Below are 17976 nucleotides of genomic sequence, written 5' to 3'. Positions count from 1 at the left end.
GTATTTGCCTTTGCCAGTCGGGAGCCCGGCAGCGTTCGAATTGGGATTCTTCTTTGATCGATCTGGGCCATGAGTCTAGAGTTCCACCGTGGTGAAGCTTTCTCCGAGGGGAGCATATGAGTATGTTTGTAGGCGCGAGTATCCATCACAATGCCTGGCCGCCGGCTATCGGCTGGCAGCTGGACTAAAGACTAACCTAACACTTGAGGCTCAATTTTTCTTACGCCCTCGCCTAGTGGGGCATGGGCCCGGCCTGCGGCATCCAGGGCCCTTGGGCTTTCTTTCAGGGGTACCTGGTCGAAACGCTGTGCGTTCCTGCCATGCTGTCTGTGTGCGCGTGGATGCGCGTGGATGCGGTATTATCGCGATGACGTCGGGTATTCCTTGGCTTTTGTTTCCCTCTTCTTCCTTGGATCGAACAGCCCATGCTCTGACTTGGCGAACGATGTTACTTAAGCCGTGAGCATATCTGGCCATTTCGATGCAAGCAACGACTTCTGCCGGCCCCGAGCTCGGGCAGGAAGAGAGCCTCCATCTACTATGGTCTGGCAGCCAACTGCCGGCTGTCTGAACTCCAATGATTGGTGGAGTCTCTCGATGGAATGTGCTTCTTCAATATCCCACGATTCACGTTTTTTTATGATAGAGGGGATTGAACAGAGACATGTCATTTGTCACGCTGCCTATGCCATCGTCCATTCTCCCTCTCCGGGAGCAATGATCGTGTTTTTCATTACCTTCGAACCTTAGACATTGAGTTTCAGCTTCTCCGTCACTTGACCGCTTCCGGCCACACCATTTTTTATTTGTTTTCTGCCTGCGTGCATATGGGCCGGGCCATATGCCCGTTTCGCGCACGCACATTCACGCCCAGAATCACACTTTCTTTGCTTCCAAGCAGACAGGTAGCTGGCGGGCAACGATTCCAGAATACATCTATTTTATCGGAGCGACCCGCCCGATACGTTTTGCTACCCGTTGAATGGCCACAATAAGCCAACGGTTCGGCCGTCTCTGGTAGGTAGCAGGTAGCGAGTTACATTGGCGATTGGGTGGCCAAGGTGTGTAGTATTGTAATTCCTGTTCTCATCGGACCAACACCAAAGAATGATGATCCGGAGACGAGATCGCCAAGATCTCGGTCGATCATGAATCAGTCATTCCCACGAGAAACGGACGACATCCTTGCAATGCTCTCGTACCTACTTAACTGGCTGGCTCTCAGCTCGCACACGAGACAAACACTCTCACTGGTACGCATTCTAGTCGGTGACGGCGACTTTAGCGGACCGGGCGTGTATCGGCAGTACTTGGGAGACTTAAGAGGCAAAACTCCACTTGCCGCAGGCTAAAAGAGGAATCGTTGGTGATAGCTTGGCCTATTAAGCCCAACTACTACCTTAAGACGGGCTGTGAGGGGGAGTTATGCCATAGTATCATCGGTCGAGGCAAATAAACCAGTATGCAATAGTGGCCGTCTGCAATGAGCTCATTCATGACTGATGTGGTGAGACTGGAACCGTAACGGAACACGCCGTCTGAATACGGATTGAGACTTTCACGTTCTGGCAGCTGGTTCAAAGATGGGATGTGTGACAGCATCCCTCACTCACTGTAGCAGCCAGGATCATCCGTCTGCCGATTGTTGCTGGCTGGGCTGGCTTGGTCGGTGCCGACACCCAGATTGCTTCACGGTGACATTTCTTATTTATTTACCCTCACTCGTTCGGATTGGGCGCTGTTGCAGGTGTAGAGCGCGATGGTCTAGCTGTTGTTGGCTTGGTCTCGAGTTCGAGAGGTTCGACGAGGGTGCCAAGACCCTGCTATGCCCTGCCGCTCCAGCCGAGAAAAGGTGTCGGGCAGCGGAAAGGCTTATTGCCGCAACTGCAAACAGTGGTGGTAAGAGAGTAGCAGCACGCGAAGGGGAAAACAGAAACAGAAAAACAAGCTAGCCGCAGCGGAAAGGGAAACACAATCTATCTATAGCACTTTATATATTTTTTCTCTTGATTACTTACTCTGTGATCCCCGCAACACGACCTGGATACAATCTTTCAGGGGCGTGCAACGCTGACTCCTAGAAACACCCGTGCTAACCCTACCAACAAGCACACACACACACACCCACGCACTCACACAGTACCGAGCCATCGTATGAACGCTGGGGTTTGGGCCTCACTTTCTACGTTAGTCTACTCTCCGTTTCCGAATATGCGGTATGCGGTATGCAGTATGCCTCAACTTGGAGTGCGCGTAGAAACAGACTCTAGTACCCACAGCTAGGCGAGATGGCGGCTGGGGCGACCAAAGCCCACAAGTCAGATGGTCTGTTTGTTTTGGATTGCAACAGTCCATCGGCTGGCCTCGATCGGGCCTCGCACAAGAGCACGAAGTCTGAGAGTAAACCTTCTCCTTTTTCTCCTTCGCCATTCTGGGGTGCAACGAAGGACAATTGGAGTTTATAGTTAGAAAGTCTAATCCGAACTCTCAGACCGTACAGGCCAGGCCAAGCAACACATGATTGGCTCGAATGGTTCGTTGCAGCGGATGGGTAAACTTGGGAAAGATCGACGCAATTGCACGATGCCAGGGTTCATGTTCCAAGGTGGTGGTGAGTGAGTTGCAAGGAACCCTTAGACTCGCTCCTCGTTCCTCCTAGCTCCTACCACCTACCACTCAACTGAAAAGCTGCGCCCACCAATTAGCAATGGCACACATCACCTCGCGACCGTGAAAGTACCGTAGGGAGACTGCTGCTACTTGCTGCTGCTGCTGCTGCGCGCGGGCACACTGCGGGTTCTCCTCCTCCTCCTCCTCCCTCCCCCAAGCATCAAGTCCGAAACCACTCGAGGAGACAAGCCGTTCCCTGGTTTTGAATGGTCCGCCTCCTACTTCCTGGTCCCCCATATTCCCACTTTCTCAGCAAATGTGCTCACTCGCTGGTTCCAATCGTGTACTGTAGAAGCCAGTCCCAAGTCCAGGTCCAGGTCTAGCGAGTCCAACTCCAGTCCTTTTCCAGTTGGGGGTCTAGTCAAAAAGTCAGGATACAGTAGGGAACAGCGCCCCCAGTACTTGCCCAGCCCACCCGACCCAAGCACCAAGCCCACTATTCTCGCACCGGCACATCCTCTCACTGCTGACTGAGGTCCATCTGGCTGCTCGCACGTTCAGCACTGCCACTCTGCTGTTCCTGGCTTTCCCCTTCCTGTCAAACATCTTCTTTCTGCACACCCAAATTACACCACTCACGAAACCAACATTCGATTTGCGAGAAGGCGAAGGATACATTGGTCAATTCGAGCGTAGCCCCCAATACGACGACGAGTCCGAGTCTGGACAGGCCAGGACCGGCTCCAGCGTAGAATTTTCTCGGCAGCACGACGACAATTCAATCGAGAAGGTCGTTTCATCCTTCATCAATTGCTCATTCGATGCTGCAGTGCAGCCCCATGCTGTGAAGGCAGCATTCGTTCAATCTTACCACCCGACCCCCAACACAACTCGACGCGATGAGCGGCTCAAACAACAACAACAACAAAAAGGCGTCCGAGATGGAGCGATCAGGGTCTGTCCGGACGTCGATAAGGGTTTCGACTTCATCCGCGCTGGATGATGATGACGATGACTACGATCTGGAGGCGGCGGGTATTTCTGATGGGTTCCGACCGACCGAGATTAGCCAGAACCACTACACGAACCCACAGCCCCTACCATCACATTTCGGCCAACCGCCCCCGTCAAGTCCGCCGCCGCGGCCCTCGAGCATAACCAAGCCTCACCGGCAGCATGATTCCCTGACATTACGGCATGATGGGGCCACTGGCCCTACTCCCGCAAACCACCCAGCACTGGTGAGGACGTCAAGTGGCTCTACATCGACGTCGGGTGCTGTGCGACCGGAGAGTCCATATGAGGGTCCGTCGGGCCCTTCGTTTCCCTATCAAATGTACCCCCAAAATGTTCGTCTCGCAAGGACAGCCAGTGTAACCACGGCATCAACCGCTGCCGTTTCCGAGGTATCATCATACCACGGCCCGCGTGGTCCAACGCATCCTTATCAGATGTATCCCCAAAACACGGTACCTGGGGTCGAAAGCACCGAGGATCGGGTCACGCCAGCACCGATACCTGTTGGGTTCCCGGGCGCAACAGATCAATACCAAAGGCGGATTGGGCCGGATGGGGAAGAAATTGCTGACATGATTGGGCCGGACGGGCATACGGAACAACTTCCTCCTTACACAAGGTACCCAGAAGAGGCTTATCTAAGAAAGGCTGTTGCCTTGGAGTCGACCACGCCCGCGACAGCCCCCGTTTCCACTTCGCCGACTCCTCAACCACCTCAACCACAAGCACACGCACAAAGCAGCTCCGTATCAGGTGCTGTGCCAGGTGCTGGAGGCCTAGGGCTGGCAACACGGAATCCCGAATTTGCCTCGACGGAAGATTTACATCTTAACGGTGCCAACTCACCCTTGTCGAGGCAGTCAATGAGGAGTTTTCAGACGGATGTTAGCCATCACGACATCAATACTGCAGCTATGAGTATCACGAACGAGAAAGAGAAGTTGAATGACTGGCAAAAAGCGGCCAAAAGGAAAGTGTGGGGAGTCGTTCCCTGCTGGGCGATTGCCTTGACAGCCATTGTACTCGTTATGCTCGCAGTTGTTCTAGGGGCCATTCTGGGTACTTATTTTGGCCCCAAGCACCCGAAACAGGGACCCAGCCCACCAGCCAGCAGGTAAGTCATGTACATAATGGGATCACGATGCTTGAGTACTAATCAAGTTTTGCAGCGATACGACACCGACGGTAACACTGGACGTTGTGCCATGGCCTACACTCCCGCCGGGTCTTGCACCTTTGGCCACTGGAGACTACACTTTACCTCTGTCGTTAGACCGTTCGCCGAGCACTTGCTTCAACGATACTACCCAGGCTCAAGCGTGGAACTGTAACATCATTTTTTCGCAGCTTACTTTGACTATCAAAGCGTTGGAGGATGAGCCAGCTACTTCCCAGTATGCGGCAAGCCTGAGCTACAACAGCTCCCTGACGTTAGCGAACAGCGTGTTCACATACGGCATGCAGCCCCCGTCCATCCAAGACGTTCAGCTGATATTGGTGAACGACACGAATGAGCCTGGGCGAGGTCCGGCTTGGGCGTTTGAACTGCCTTACAACAAGACAGTCATCATCCCCGAAGAGCTTTTCCCAACAACGACAGCCTCAGTATCTGCTGCGATGCCAACCTCTGAAACCACCAACAGCCCCAGATTCAGGCGAGGTCGCAAGGCCGCTGACTTCAGTGACCAATTCAAGCGGAAGGGCGTTGCGCATCCGGGAGACAAGCCTTGGATTTGCCATTGGGGCGGTACCCTCTTGGAGACATTCATCTACGCTTCCCAGAACAGCAGTCGCAATCCCATTGTGACTGGCAGCTCTTCATCAAGTGCCACTACACCGGGCCCCACCGTTAGCTATACAAGTCCTAACACTGGACCGGATAACTTTATGGGCATACCTGGATATCCACCTACCGCATACACTGGCGACGTCGACAGAATGGTTACGACGAGAACACCTAACCCATCTCCCACAACCATCAGTCCGACAACGCCTACGAATCCTTTCCAGGCCACCACGCCCACCTCGAACAAGTCGTCGTATCCTCGCGTTGTTAAGCTCGAAGAACGTCGGACACTGGATGGGCGGGCACGGGCACCCTTCTGCAGGCAGTACAACATCCTAGCCAACGGCCAAGGTGCGGAGCCGGTGGTGGACAAGGAGGGGAACTTTGTGGAGGTCTCCATCATTGAAGACGAGCGAACGTCCAGTTCAGGATCCAACTCCAATTCCAACCCTTCTCGACGGATTCGGAGGCGTGATATCGAGAGGTACCTTGGCCACTCTATCGAAGCTCGCGATGTCGGAAAGGACATGAGCAACTGTGGCTGCATGTGGTGGCTTACTTGAGAAGAATGCCTCGCTTTTCTCGATTCATCTTGCGGAACATATCTCGACCCCAACCATCTCTCACACACTCTGTATCTACTGCACAACATATTCTGGCGCAATCAGCATCATGTCCGCTTTTGGGGAGGCGCAACGGCGTAACGTGTTTTACTTTTCTTCGTATTTTTCTTTTCCCTTTTTACGACTGGAATGGAACGGGCATGGCTATCTGGAGATTGTTGGTTGCATGGAGCCAACTGCTTGTGTTTTCCCTGTTGCACCCAAAGAAAGGACCGGCGTTTAATTGGCATTGTTAGAACTTCCTCCCACCCTATTACGAATCATCCCGGCACCATTTTACATATCTTGTCGCTATTAGCTAGTAGTCGTTTGTTATTCCTAGTTGGCGTGGTGGCGCCTTAGCACATGCATATCTTCCGCAGCAGCAGTGGCAGGAGACAAGCTTTGTGTCGTTGGTTGTCGGTATGACTGACAGCTACTTGGAAGCAGCGCGTGGGCTTTGGATCAATCAGCACGCAGAGAACTAGGAAATATTGTATATATGTCCGAAAAACGGCAAGCGCTGTGATATAGTATGTCATAGCCACAGAATTGAAAGTGGCTTATTATTATTATCCATCTGATGCTGATTCACTTCTAATTCCGTGTTTGGTGAGAGTTTAGCCAACTGGACAGGACAGTCCACGAACGAGTCAAGGGTGCGCACCGCTTCCCGTAGCTTGCCGTGGACATAATTCCTAGGAAACTCTTAATAGTTCGATACGTGTGTTGGACTTGGACTGGATTGTTCTATGACGCGAGTCCCATACTTGTAGATGGGTGGTTTCGATGTGCCCCTTTGATAGTAGGACTGTCTACATGTGATGACATACGCATCTTGCTTACTTACACACAAGAACAAAATAGATGGAACAAACTGCAACATTATGTGAAGTATGGAATAATGTAGGTAGGGATCAGGAATTGGGTGGTATGCTGCTTCACCCACCTTGTGAATTCCGTCTAGCACTTAGCTTGGTGATAGATGGTGCTTTCCTGGGGAAACACGCGAGTCGCCAGCTAGGGAAACTTTCAGGCCGAGGCAGCAGTGACTGGGGAGGGGGGCTTTACAGTAAGTACGAGGTGTCATTGACCATCAAAGTATTGGTACGGGAGATTCATTTTTGATTGATCAATCTGATCGACTTGCCCTCTCTGGGTTCTTATTACCTAGTGCAAGTACTAATTTCCATATGCAGCAACTTGATCGAAGCTGCATGCATACAGAATTGATACAGACGAGGCATGACCAGAAGTGAATAGATACATACCGTCTGACTGCGTGCCCGTTGCCGTCAATGTACCTGTCTTGACCTCAGCAAGGAATTCGGGGTGCCTAGATTAACCGGGTGCCTAGATGTGATAAGAAGCTGTCAACTGTCACGATGTCTGTCTGGCTTCACCAATCAATGTGCCTTCGGGGGCCAGAAAGTGGTTGGCCGGGGTGCAGGTCCATGTATCGGCTGGTCCAAGCTCCGGCTAGCTGTTGGAAACAAAATTAGTGATTGGCTGGTGATGGCCAGAAGAGGGAAGGCTCCAAGGCAGGGTGGGTAAACAAGCCAGGGCGACCTTTCCTCTTTCTGTAGCTGCAACCCCTGAAAAAACTGCCCACGCTTGCCCAGAATTGCCCACGGCCAGCACACGTTCAGCACCTCCAGCAGCACTGGCAGCTTGACTGGCAGCGAGCGAAAAGCACAGACTCCAATCTTCCCGCGCCCCTCTCTCCTCTATCTCCCCGTTCACCGCCAAAAATCAACAATCTCCCAACAGCGCTACCCGACTACTACAACTTCACACCTTTCCCGGTCCAAACCACCACTTCCACCTTTTCTTCCCTCTACTCTTCGCAAGTCCTAGCTTGATTTGCCTGCTTCTGCCCTTCTCCTCGACCCTTTTACACATACTAATCGCCCATCATGCGTGAGATTGTAAGTCGACCCTGGCCCTCCCTCGCCTCTTGTTGATTTGCCCATCTTGGAACGCGTCCCAAAAGTCAATCTGATGGCACCGACCCCTTGATTGCCCTTCCTCTACCCCACTACCCTATTTGCGAAGAAAAGCGCTCGCGAACGTCGTGAGCATTCGCGACACTCGACCCGATCCAAACATTACTTGAGCTAACCCGTGATTTTTTTTCAATGATATAGGTTCATCTCCAGACCGGTCAATGCGTAAGTTGTTCCGACACCTACTTGATGCCAGATGAATGCGGGGCTCACATGTTTACAACAGGGTAACCAAATTGGTGCTGCTTTCTGGTGCGTACCAACTTCGCCATCTCTTTGCCCTTCAAACAATATAAACTCGAGCCGATTCAATACGATACGAAGACCGCCGCCTGACGGGCCGGCCTACCTGCGTCGATCAGTTCAAGACAATCTGGGAGGGTACAGGATACTGACCGGTCTTTCCTTTTAGGCAACAGATTTCCAGCGAGCACGGTCTTGACAGCAATGGAGTGTAAGTTTTGCCTGTCTCATATCGTACGCATTACGTGTAGCTGACATTATAACTTGATAGCTACAACGGCACCTCTGAGCTCCAGCTGGAGCGTATGAGCGTCTACTTCAACGAGGCTTCGGGCAACAAGTATGTTCCTCGTGCCGTCCTCGTCGATCTCGAGCCCGGTACCATGGACGCCGTCCGCGCCGGTCCCTTCGGCCAGCTCTTCCGCCCCGACAACTTCGTTTTCGGTCAATCCGGTGCCGGCAACAACTGGGCCAAGGGTCATTACACTGAGGGTGCCGAGCTTGTCGACCAGGTCCTGGATGTCGTCCGTCGCGAGGCTGAGGGCTGCGACTGCCTCCAGGGTTTCCAGATCACCCACTCTCTCGGTGGTGGTACTGGTGCCGGTATGGGTACTCTGTTGATCTCCAAGATCCGCGAGGAGTTCCCCGATCGTATGATGGCCACTTTCTCCGTCATGCCTTCCCCCAAGGTCTCCGACACCGTTGTCGAGCCCTACAACGCCACCCTGTCCGTCCACCAGCTGGTCGAGAACTCGGACCAGACCTTCTGCATTGACAACGAGGCTCTCTACGACATCTGCATGCGCACGCTGAAGCTGTCCAACCCCTCGTACGGTGACCTGAACCACCTGGTTTCCGCCGTCATGTCCGGTGTCACCACCTGTCTGCGATTCCCCGGTCAGCTGAACTCTGACCTCCGCAAGTTGGCTGTCAACATGGTGCCTTTCCCTCGTCTGCACTTCTTCATGGTCGGCTTTGCTCCCCTGACCAGCCGTGGCGCCCACTCTTTCCGTGCCGTCACCGTCCCTGAGCTCACCCAGCAGATGTTCGACCCCAAGAACATGATGGCTGCCTCCGATTTCCGCAACGGTCGCTACCTGACCTGCTCTGCCATCTTGTAAGTTTTCCCCTTGGCTTGAATATTTGCCGAGATTTGTGCGGTGCTAATTTTCTATTTCTAGCCGTGGCAAGGTCTCCATGAAGGAGGTTGAGGACCAGATGCGCAACGTCCAGAACAAGAACGCGTCCTACTTCGTCGAGTGGATCCCCAACAACGTGCAGACCGCCCTGTGCTCGATTCCCCCTCGCGGCCTTAAGATGTCTTCGACCTTTGTCGGTAACTCGACTGCCATCCAGGAGCTCTTCAAGCGTGTTGGTGAGCAGTTCACTGCCATGTTCCGTCGCAAGGCTTTCTTGCATTGGTACACTGGTGAGGGTATGGACGAGATGGAGTTCACTGAGGCCGAGTCGAATATGAACGATCTTGTGAGCGAATACCAGCAGTACCAGGATGCCGGTGTTGACGAGGAGGAAGAGGAGTACGAGGAGGAGGCCCCCTTGAGGAGGAGATGTAGATGATCTCTCCATCGCCTAGAAGACGTCTTGAAAGGTCGCGAATTATCAGCGTGGCCTAGATGGGTTCGCAGATACGTCACACACGTCGTTCATTCTCATCTCCCATTACTTCACCCCAGATTCCCCCGTTTTCTTCCGCCGCTTCGACCTTCGATGGCCTTTTAAGATAATGGATTAATCGACTCAGTTTGGGTCTGTCGGAGGCTTTTGCGAGGCGTTTGTTAGATATACCTCTTTGGTGTCTTGTGTCACTGGGAACAGTACAGAAGACATTATTCATTGCTAGTAGTGACAAGAAAATAATTGACCTTCTTGTACCAATTATACAGTACATGTTGTAATCTCGAAAGCGAACGGCAAACCACGTGTGAGTACTTCCATGCCATGTTCTTTGGTCCGCGGTTGTTACGAGTGAAACTTGACGCAGGCAGGGCAAGCTCGATACATTTTGGTTGTAGAAAACCATAGGAATACGGCCTAATGCTGCTTCATATTTTGGAAACCCATACCAGTCGCCGAGTGCTATGCTGCTACAACTAACACAATACTCCAAATATCCATATATGGAGCTAAACCCAAAATATATATCTACTACCCTCAAGAATCCAACCGTGCGTCTAACAAGTCCATGCACATGCACACTCGATCTACCAGTCGGGTGCCGCACCGCACCCCCCGCCCCCGGCCATGATCTGGACGGGCTTCCTCATCTGCATCTTCAGCTTGCTGCCGGGCCCGTCGTCGGCGAGGGGCCGGACGCCGGGCTTCTTGGCGCGGTGGCCCTTGAATTGAATCTTCTTGTCGAGGGCGTCGTACTGGCCGGGGCCGGCCTCGCCCTTCTTGACCATCCAGCGGGCGGTGCCGAGCTCGCGGTCCAGCTCCTCGATGGGGGCAGCTTGATGTAGACCTGGGCGGGCCCGCCGCGGGCGTCGGCGCGCTCCTCGACGTCGAAGGTGGCGATGGACAGCTCGGCGTCGTTGTTGCACTCGCCCGACGAGAGGTCGTAATTGCGCTTGTGGAAGGGGCACGAGACCCAGGGGGCCTTGGCGTCACCACAGGGCTCTTTAGATGGGGGAGAATCGCCGTTGGTGGTGGTGCCGTTGGTGCCGTTGGTGGCAGCAGTAGTGTTGACTTCTTGGCCGATCAGGCCGTCCGACAGCGCGAAGGCGCGCTTGTGGGGACACATCTGCTGCGTGGCGTAGTACCGGCCCCGGACGCGGAACAGGGCCAGCTGGGTGTCGCCGCGCTTTATGGTGGCCGAGATGCCGTTGGGGGTCTCGTCGGCGCCGGCAAAGTACGAGGCGTCGATGACGGGCTGCCAGGCGGTCTGCGTCCAGCGGCCGCGGAGGCCCTTGAAGTCCTCGCGGGCGGGCTCCTTGGCCCACATGACGGGCCGCTCCTGCCCACGGTCCAGCTCGACCTCCATGTTGTCCGCGGCGGCGTTCGTGTTGGCGAACTGCTGGAACTTGGCCGCGATGGCCGGCGTCCGCACCGCCTCGGCCCACTCGTCGAAGAAGGAGTCGACGAGCGCGCGCATCTGGGCCTCGAGCGACGCGCAGATGCCCAGCTTGTCCTCGAGCACCACCTCCTGCAGGTACTTGAGCCCGCCGGGCAGCTGCTCGAGCCAGCGCGCCGTGCGCTGCAGCTTGTCGGCCGTGCGGATGTAGAACATGAGGTAGCGGTCCAGGATGGGGATCACCTCGGTCGGCGGCACATCCTTAGCCAGGAGCTCCGAGTGCTTGGGCTTGGCGCCGCCGTTGCCCGCGACAAAGATGTTGAAGCCCTTGTCTGTTGCGATGAGTCCGAAGCTGGAGAGGAGTTTAGTGTCAGCCTATAGTGGCATTATGATGAAGGTGAGGAAGGAATTACTTACTCCTTATTCAGGGCTTCTGCACACTCACGCACGCAGCCGCTCACGCCACCCTTGATCTTGTGTGGAGCGCGGATGCTCTTGTAGCGCTCTTCGAGCCTCACAGCCATGCCGACGCTGTCACCTATCCCGTATCGGCACCACGTCGTGCCGACACAGCTTTTGACCGTTCGCAGGGACTTCGCGTAGGCATGCCCGCTCTCCATACCAGCATCCAAGAGTCTGGTCCATATTGGTATCAGGTCCTGTTTCTTGGCCCCGAACATGTCGATGCGCTGACCACCCGTGATCTTGGTATACAAGTTGTAGTCCCTGGCCACCTCGCCTATGACGATCAGCTTGTCGGGCGTGATCTCGCCGGCCGAAACGCGCGGCACGACCGAGTAGGTCCCGTTGCGCTGGATATTGCCCAAGAAGCGGTCGTTGGTCTCCTGCAGGCCGTGTGTGGGCTTGTCCATGACGTGGCGGTTCCAGAGGGACGCGAATATGCTGCCCACGGTGGGCTTGCATGCCTCGCAGCCATCTGAGTTCTTATCGTTGCCCGCCTCGCGCATGACGTCCGGGAAAGTCTGGAGGCTCTTCACCATGATGATGTTGTAGAGGTCGGCGCGGGAGTAGCTGAAGTGCGCGCAGACGTAGTTGGTCACCTCGTTGCCCATGTCCTTCATCGTCTTATTGAAGATGGTTGTCACCAACGGCATGCAGCCACCGCACCCCCGTACCCGCCTTGGTGCAGGCCTTGATCTCGCCTAGGGTTTTGCAGGTGCCGTCCTTGACATTACTGACCACATCACCCTTTGTGACATTATGACAAGAACAAATCTGGGTGTCGTCGTCAAGATCCGCGCCGTCATCCTCGCCCTCCTTCTTCGCGCCCAGGATCAGTTGGCCTGGCGGGACGTCCAGCTCCTTCTGGTTCTTGACAATGGGCACGAGCTTGATGTAGTCGCTCGTGTCGCCAATCATCATGCCGCCAAGCAAGTATTTTCCGTCCTCGGTGAAGATATACTTCTTGTAGATGTGTTGAAAAGGGTCTTTGTAAGTGAGGGCTTTGACCGACGCCGTTGTATCCGCGCCTTGAACTACTGATTTCCTCCTCGCCCCCCTCGCGGGTAAGTAGCTGGGCCCGTCACGGTCAGCGAAGAAATCGCCGAAGCTGGCCACGTCGACACCGAGTAACTTGAGCTTCGTGCTCAGGTCGGGCCGCTTGAAGATTCTAGGCGTATGGAGTTTGGCTTGGGTGAGGTTGAAGGAGAGGACGTCGGCCATCTCGACGCCGGGCGCGATGAGGCCGAAGGTCTGATTGTGCCAGCTTGCACACTCGCCGACAGCGTAGATGTCGGGGACGTTGGTGCTCAGGTCGTCGTTGACGATGAAACCCCCTCCGCGTTCAGCACACTTGATGCCCGCGCTCTTGGCCAGGCTGTCGCGCGGGTGCACACCGATGGCGAAGCAGATGGTCGAGCAGTCCGTCTCTTCGCCGCCCTCGAAGACGACCCCAACCACGTTATTGTCCTGGTCCGTCTTGATCTTGGCGACGCGCTTCCGGAGTAGGATATCCACACCGAGTTCTGTGACCTTCTCGATGACCAATCCGCCGGCGTCGGCGTCTAGTTGCCGGCTCAAAACCCAGCGGTTCCTCTCGATCAGCTTCACTTTCGAGAAGCACTCCAGGTCCATCATGGCCTTCGCGGCTTCGAGACCCAGCAGGCCACCGCCGACTACCATGCCGGCGGTGTCCTTCTTGGACTCGCCGAAGGCGATGAGCCTCTCGAGGTCTTGTATAGTCCGATACACGAAAACTCCGTTGGCGTCGTAGCCTGGCGTTTGCTTAGGCAGTATGGCATCCGAGCCGGTGGCTAAGACCAGGGTATCATAGGGGATAATATCGCCATTCTGGCAGGTTACTGTCTTCCTGCCGGCATCAATGGATGTAACTAGGGTGTTGACATGATAGCCGAGTTGGTTTTCGGGCGCATATTTGGAATACTGTAGAATGCATTAGCAGTCTGCTTCTCATACAAGCCAAAAGGGGTAATCAAGGTGACGTACCCAGTCTTCTGGGTTTAAGTATAAGTTCTCAACCTTGCGGTGGTCAAAGAAACTCGTCAAGCCCACTCTGTTGTATGCTAAATGCGGCTCTTCACCAATTACTACTATGTCGTATTCGCGATGTCGTGCATCGAGCTTCAAAACTTTCTCTCTGGGGTAATCGTTAGTTCAAGTTGGGAGAAAGAAACACCCTTTCAATCGATCCACACGACTTACATGAATGCTATACCCACCATTCCCAACCCGACCACCACCAACTTCTTCCGAGACTCCAAGGCCATGTTGAGTCGGGTGGAAGAAGTAAAGGAGGAATGCCTTGAAGAACTTACGTCACGCAGCCGGCGGGCTTACGAGGCAAAAAGAGGGTGTACAGATTTATGCTGTGTTACCACGTCAGGTAGCCAATAAACATGGGATGTTGGGGGTATCACTTTGGCACAGATAAAGAAGGGAATGCAAACGAGAAGAAAAAAATGGTTCACTAGAAGTCATCTTCGTTTTGGCGTGGGAATTCGCCTGAATATCAGCTTTGACCTGAACCCGAAGCCAGAGATGTGCATCTCCGCGACACCGATAGTCTTCAAGCGACCGCAGCTAGAACCGAAAGGGTCCTATTGGACGGGACGACAGAGCGGCATTGGTTTGGGTCTCCCATACCGGCGGGATTACTCAGTTCAGCCCCATTTCTGCCTTCTCCGGACATACTGGGGGTTGGGTTTCCTGTACCTAATGCAAGCAGTGTGTCATGCGGTTTGCATGTTGTTTTTGAGTCTGGGCGACGTGCATCTTGTTGTATCGAGCCATTGTTGATAACAGAAAGTCGAGATAAGTAGCAAAGCGGCCAATCAGAGGCGAGACGTTGGCAGCGGCCGTTCTTTGTATTGCCGCGGAGAAGTGAAAGCGCGGATGATAACGGATATCTTTACAGTGGGGTCCCATTACTTGGACTTTCCTTCCTCCAGCTGACCTTGTGAGAAGGGGAGAGGAAGACCTGCATGAGTCGATCTACATAGACAGCCCGACACCCGTTGGATTGCACGCGCGCGGGGGCAAGGGGGCAGATCCAATCCATCCATGCGGCTCCAACAACTCCGGTCCAATCGCCGTATTAAGTTCTTAGTAATAGACGTACGACGACGTCGACCACCTCGGAACGCTCTTTTTCGCTCAAAATTCGGCATCTTTTGCTCCTGATGCCATAACTATATCTTCTCTTCGTGGCCGTGCTGTGTGAGGATGTCGTGAAACCCCGCGTGAAGCAGGTATTGCAGGCGCAGCGTCTTCGCTCTCCGCTGCGACATGTGTGAGCCCACTTGCGGCATTTCTCTACGCCAACCTTCGTTCACATGTCTTGCCACTCGGGAGGGGCCAGGAGACTCGTGTTGGCATCATACACCTCAGCTATATTTGATGGCTGATATGAGACTTCACTGTCACGTTCTATGTTGGCCGCGTACACCCGCTTATTCGCCGATTGTGCCTCTAGACAGGTTACTGGGTCTCTATGCAGACTCTCCCATTCCAGGCACCATCAAAACAGATGGGCATGGTGCCTTTTTGATCTTGGGCTATTCGTATCAACGGATTAGTCCGGGAGGTTGTATACCTACTATGCAGGCCGTTTCATCATTGCCACGACTTGGGGCCTCGTTGCAAGTGTGTCAGTATGCTCGCAGCATTGCTTGAAGGAGAGAGACAGTATTAGTGGTCGTACGCTATTATATAGCAAAACATATGTCAACTCACATAATCGTGTTTCTATGAGATCTATGGGTGTATTCTATCTGCAATTCTGACGATGGGGTTATCCCGTGTATGTATTTCGCGAGGGGGCTGCCTCTGGCTCAGCACTTACAAACATTGGGCTGAACGGGAGGAGACCCGGGCTCTTGTCCCGGACGCAGATTCAGGAGATGAAGCAGCCTGCCCCGAATTTCACTTTCTTCTCATCCACGGGAACCAATCTCCCCGAGAGTAGTTTATGTCAGTTCCCCATTCCTCGTCCACGACTTCATGGACCTTGATTCGCGATGGTTTTATTTTGGGGCCGTTTTGGCCCCAGGCTAAGAACCTGCTGACGATAACGCGACGGTCTCCTCCTAGGTAGACGACGGGCCCCGAGACGGGGTCTTCGACAACAGAGCCGCGGCACCCAAGCTTTTCCGTTAGCAAGTGCATTGTTTCACGGGGACAACCATTGGCACCAGTCTCTAGATGCGGTGTCCGTTTGCTTTGGGATAGCCCGTGGATCGTTGTCACGACCGCGAAGTCACTGCCTGATTTCGGTCGCCACCTCCGATCCCGGGACCCGACGGACGGCGGGACGCTGCCTATGCGGCGCCGGTGGGCACGGATGTGGATGGCCGGCTCACCGGTGGTGCAGCAAAGGCTGCCGAGAAAGTTACCCATTCTTGGCAACAAGTCTTATTGAAGGGAGAGTAAGTTACAACACAAATAATAACCAGTCTTGCAAGCTTGACCGGCTGGGAATTCACTTGGTACAGATTCCGATACTGATGGCGAGTGCGAGGATTCGTTTCACTGGTTCATATACTGTACGATAATTGAAGCCAATGGCCGCCTTTAAATATGGCTCGGGTAAGGCTTCCAAAGGCTTCTCCTGCACTGACACAAAGCTATTGTTATTGAGTTGCTTCAAGAACCTACAGGGAGATGACCTGCCTCTTCTTTGAGCAAGCCGCAGACACAAGAATATCCACCAGAGCGACGAAGGCAATGCGATGCCGTTCTTTCATAGACTGGAAGCTGAAAGAGCTCCCTAGTAGGCCTACCATACCCCAGATCACATCGGGTCAGAACCAAACCAACTGGCCATCTATCTGCAAACCAGCCCCCGGCATCTCTTCTGTTACTTTGCGTGTGGAAAGAAATACAATCAGCCAGTTACGGAGGACCCGAGCATCTACCAGATCACCTCATTTCCCATCTCACGCGATATACAAGCCTTGATGAAAAATTTACACCAGATACAGTACAAGCAGACGGCATCTGGTACAGTGGCGTCTAGATAGGGAGGCTTCGTGACAGATCAACAGCCGGGAATAACAAAAAAGTGAGAAGGACACGGCACGCCCGGGGCGTCCCGAACATCGTGTTCTGATCATGTAACGTTGATACTTTCCGTTTGGGGTTTCAAGGCTATTCTCGTAACTGACCGACAAACAGACGGGCCCCTGGCTGATCGGAGCATTTCACTTGCCAACCTTGGTCGGAGAAAAAAGAAGTGCGGTGGTGAATTGAGCGGTTTCGAATGCTGGCTGCACGGGCCATGCTGGGCTTTTATCGCATCCCCTTGCCGTTCCCATCGTGTGAACCTCACGGACATGCCGAACGGTCGATATGCATTGGGTTGGCTGCGGGAGGAGGAGACACTTGGCACCTGGGAAAAGGAGGAGCCACTCACCATCCACCACCCATGCCAGCCCAGCCACCCGCTGACTGACTGACTGACTGACTGACGAAAAAGACCTGGAATCCGGGAATCGAATCCTTGGAATTCGTCCAGAAGCAATCCCTCCGGGGCCTTCTCTCGTCATCTTCCTTTTTCGGCCTGCAGCTGATGCAGCTGAGAGATCCCGAATTCCTTTTTTCCGCATATCTGCTGCATGCCCGCATGCAGTCGTGTTTCGCAAGGGCGGACGATGTAACCTCAGACCCTTCGAAACCCCCGCCCAAACGGGAAATCTTCCAGAAGGCTGAGGCCCCTGGGATAGCGCTAAGAGCGACTGAAACGTGTCTGCACGTGTACAACGAGCTGACAAGTAACCCCTACAGGGTCATCGTATACATAGCGGCGGGTGTGATGTTTCGTGCTTTCATTGGCTGCTTTCTGCTGGTCGTGGGCTCGAATGACTGATTGATTACTTACGTGCCTTATGTGATACTGACAGAGCCCAAGATGCGCCGGGTGCTGTCGTCGTCTAACGCGGCTCTGTTGCCGATTGTCGGTCTAATATATATTAAGTACCTGCTTACTTGCTTGTCCGCGTATTCTGGGACGCACACCGCTACGAACAGGATTTAGCGCAAGGAGATTTTTCGCCGGCTCAAGGGATTTTTGAATACATCACATTTCGTCCGTTGGACGGACTGGGATGCTTTTTTAGAGTGCTTCGGGGCACGTGGAGCGCAGGGATCCTTCTGGCTGCGTCGTACGCAATCCGTAAGAATATCTGTGTTTCACGCCTCTGCATC

General features: G+C 53.9%; 3 protein-coding genes across 3 annotated transcripts; 2 read left to right on the top strand and 1 right to left on the bottom strand.

The window, feature by feature from the left end:
• Positions 1–3509: 3509 nt before the first annotated feature.
• On the top strand, positions 3510–5976 carry PG998_013392 (uncharacterized protein; the record flags this gene model as incomplete). Its single annotated transcript, XM_066880208.1, has 2 exons — positions 3510–4741; positions 4797–5976. 2 exons carry the CDS (start codon positions 3510–3512, stop codon positions 5974–5976), a joined length of 2412 nt encoding a protein of 803 aa, XP_066724347.1.
• A 1718-nt stretch (positions 5977–7694) lies between these two features.
• PG998_013391 (beta-tubulin) lies at positions 7695–9833 on the top strand (the record flags this gene model as incomplete). Its single annotated transcript, XM_066880207.1, has 6 exons — positions 7695–7943; positions 8163–8186; positions 8248–8273; positions 8434–8475; positions 8536–9381; positions 9446–9833. Coding segments are annotated over exons 1-6 (1338 nt in total), but the record flags the coding sequence as incomplete, so codon positions are not given.
• Positions 9834–10486: 653 nt separating this feature from the next.
• On the bottom strand, positions 10487–14042 carry PG998_013390 (nitrite reductase protein; the record flags this gene model as incomplete). The annotated part of the gene is made up of 6 exons (XM_066880206.1): positions 10487–10720; positions 10747–11647; positions 11713–12380; positions 12424–13698; positions 13762–13912; positions 13978–14042. 6 exons carry the CDS (start codon positions 14040–14042, stop codon positions 10487–10489), a joined length of 3294 nt encoding a protein of 1097 aa, XP_066724345.1.
• Between the last annotated feature and the right edge of the window lie 3934 nt (positions 14043–17976).

Source organism: Apiospora kogelbergensis, assembly GCF_038363985.1.
Source record: "Apiospora kogelbergensis strain CBS 113332 chromosome Unknown utg000009l_segment0_segment0, whole genome shotgun sequence".
NCBI lineage: Eukaryota > Fungi > Ascomycota > Sordariomycetes > Amphisphaeriales > Apiosporaceae > Apiospora > Apiospora kogelbergensis.
This window is presented reverse-complemented; position numbering and strand designations above follow the sequence as displayed.